Consider the following 2,500-nt stretch of genomic DNA (forward strand, 5'->3'; position numbering starts at 1 on the left):
TTTCTTTCGAAAAGTCTGGAAACGAGAGTCTTCTCCTGAACGAGCTGGCGTACGTCTTTGGTGGTCCTCTAGGCGCTCTTGGACCTTTGGCCTCAAGTTATAACTTCACTAAGATGGATATCACACTCAGCAAATCGTTCATATCAATGTGGAGTAATTTCATAAAATTAGGGTGAGTACAAGGTGGTTTTAGAAGAGGCAGGGGATGTATGAATCAGATTTTTACAGTTAGGCTGATATGTGGGAAATATTTACCAAAGGTGAGGAGGTGTACGTTGCATTTATGGATCTGGAGAAAGCATAAGTGATGTGGAATGTGATGAGGTTATATAGAATTAGGGGAAGGTTGTTGCAAGCAGTGAAAAGTTTCTACAAAGGTCGTAAAGTGTATGTTAGGATAGGAAATGAAGTGAGCAATTGGTTTCTGGTGCGAGTGGGGCTGAAACAGGTATGTGTGATGTCGCCATGGTTGTTTAACTTGTATGTAGATGGAGTGGTGAGAGAGGTGAATTCTCGAGTGCTTGGACGGGGATTGAAACTGATAGGCAAGAATGATCATGAATGGGAGGTAAATCAGTTCTTGTTTGCGGATGTTACTGTACTGGTTGCAGACTCAGAAGAGAAGCTTGGCCAATTATTGATAGAATTTGGAAGGATATGTGAGAGAAGTAAGTTGAGAGTTAATGTGGGTAAAAATAAGGTTATGAGTTGTACGAGAAGGGGAGGTGGTGCGAGGTTGAATGTCCTATCTTAATGGAGAGTTACTTGAGGAGGTGGATCAGTTTAAGTACTTGTGGTCTGTTGTTGCAGCAAATGGTTGAGTGGAAGCAGATGTACATCAGAGAGGGAATGAAGGATGCAAAGTGTTGGGAGCAGTGAAGGGAGTGGTAAAGAATAGAGGTTTGGGCATGATTGTAAAGAGAGTTTTGAATGAGGAAATGGTTGTACTAACTGTGATATATGGATCGTAGTTGTGGGAAATGAAAGTGACGGGTAGAAAGAAATTGAATGTGTTTGAGATGAAGTGTCTGAATAGCATGGCTGGTGTATCTCGAGAAGAGGGTGAGAACGGGTGTAAGAAATGATTTAGCAGCTAGAGTGGATATGATTGTGTTGATGTGGTATGGCCATGTCGAGAGAATGGAAAATGGCTGTCTGCTAAAAAATGTGATGAATGCAAGAGTTGATGGGAGAAGTACAAGAGGAAGGTCAAGGTTTGGGTGGATGGATGGAGTGAAGAGAGCTCTGGGTAATGGGAGGATAAATGTGAGAGACGCGAGAGAGCGTGCTAGAAATAGGAATGAATGGCGAGTGATTGTGACACAGTTCCTGTAGGCCTTGCTGCTTCCTCTGGTCGCCTTAGATGACTGCGGAGGTAGCAGCAATAGGGGATTCAGTGTTATGAAGCTTCATCTGTGTTGGATAACGGGGGAGGGTGGGCTGTGGCACCCTAGTAGTACCTGCAGAACTCGGTTGAGTCCCTCGTCAGGCTGGGGGGAGCGTAAAGGGGAACGGTCCCCCTTTTTTTATTTGTTTGATGTCGGCTACCCCCCAAAATTAGGGGAAGTGCCTTGTTATATGGATATGGATATATGTGTAAATATATATATATATATATATATATATATATATATATATATATATATATATATATATATATATATATATATATATATATATACATATTTATATATATATATATATATATATATATATATATATATATATATATATATATATATATATATATACATGTTTGAATATGATATATATATATATATATATATATATATATATATATATATATATATATATATATATATATATATATATATATATATATATATAATATATATATATATATATATATATATATATATATATATATATATATATATATATATATATATATATATATATATATATATATATATATCTAAATATGTTTGTATATATATATATATATATATATATATATATATATATATATATATATATATATATATATATATATATATATTACTGTAGAGTTTATATCATTGATACCATAAATGAATCAGTTATACATTTGGCATCATTTCAAAACTCTATGCTCATTTTCCAGACATCCAACGGACACAGTCTCCACAGCTAAGATGTCCGAGAGTGCAAACGACATAACTTCTGAAGATCAGATATGGCCCAAATATGATCCAGTCTATCAGAGATATTTTCAAATAGGTGAGGTTCCTATTTTCGTGGGGCTGTTTTCACTCAGAGATATAATGATACAATGAATTTCAATATTTTCTAGATATATATAATCTTAGGTCAGTAAAGTACATTCATTCCTATTTTTAGAATAATTTTATTTCTATCTGATAATTTATATATTAATGAATAATCACTTTCTTCTCTAGATTTTAACTCTTTCTCTCTCTCTCTCTCTCTCTCTCTCTCTCTCTCTCTCTCTCTCTCTCTCTCTCTCTCTCTCTCTATATATATATATATATATATATAT

At 34.6% G+C, this 2,500-nt stretch overlaps 1 protein-coding gene across 1 annotated transcript in view; it reads left to right on the plus strand.

The window, feature by feature from the left end:
- The window catches only part of LOC137619244 (neuroligin-4, X-linked-like), a 21,199-nt gene that overhangs the window by 16,835 nt on the left and 1,864 nt on the right, over window positions 1–2,500 (plus strand). The window contains exons 7-8 of the mRNA XM_068349421.1: window positions 15–172; window positions 2,105–2,220. Coding sequence (XP_068205522.1) covers window positions 15–172; window positions 2,105–2,220 — 274 coding nt within the window. The remainder of the gene's footprint in view (window positions 1–14; window positions 173–2,104; window positions 2,221–2,500) is intronic.

Source organism: Palaemon carinicauda, chromosome 25 (assembly GCF_036898095.1).
Source record: "Palaemon carinicauda isolate YSFRI2023 chromosome 25, ASM3689809v2, whole genome shotgun sequence".
In the NCBI taxonomy this organism is placed as follows: Eukaryota; Metazoa; Arthropoda; class Malacostraca; order Decapoda; family Palaemonidae; genus Palaemon; species Palaemon carinicauda.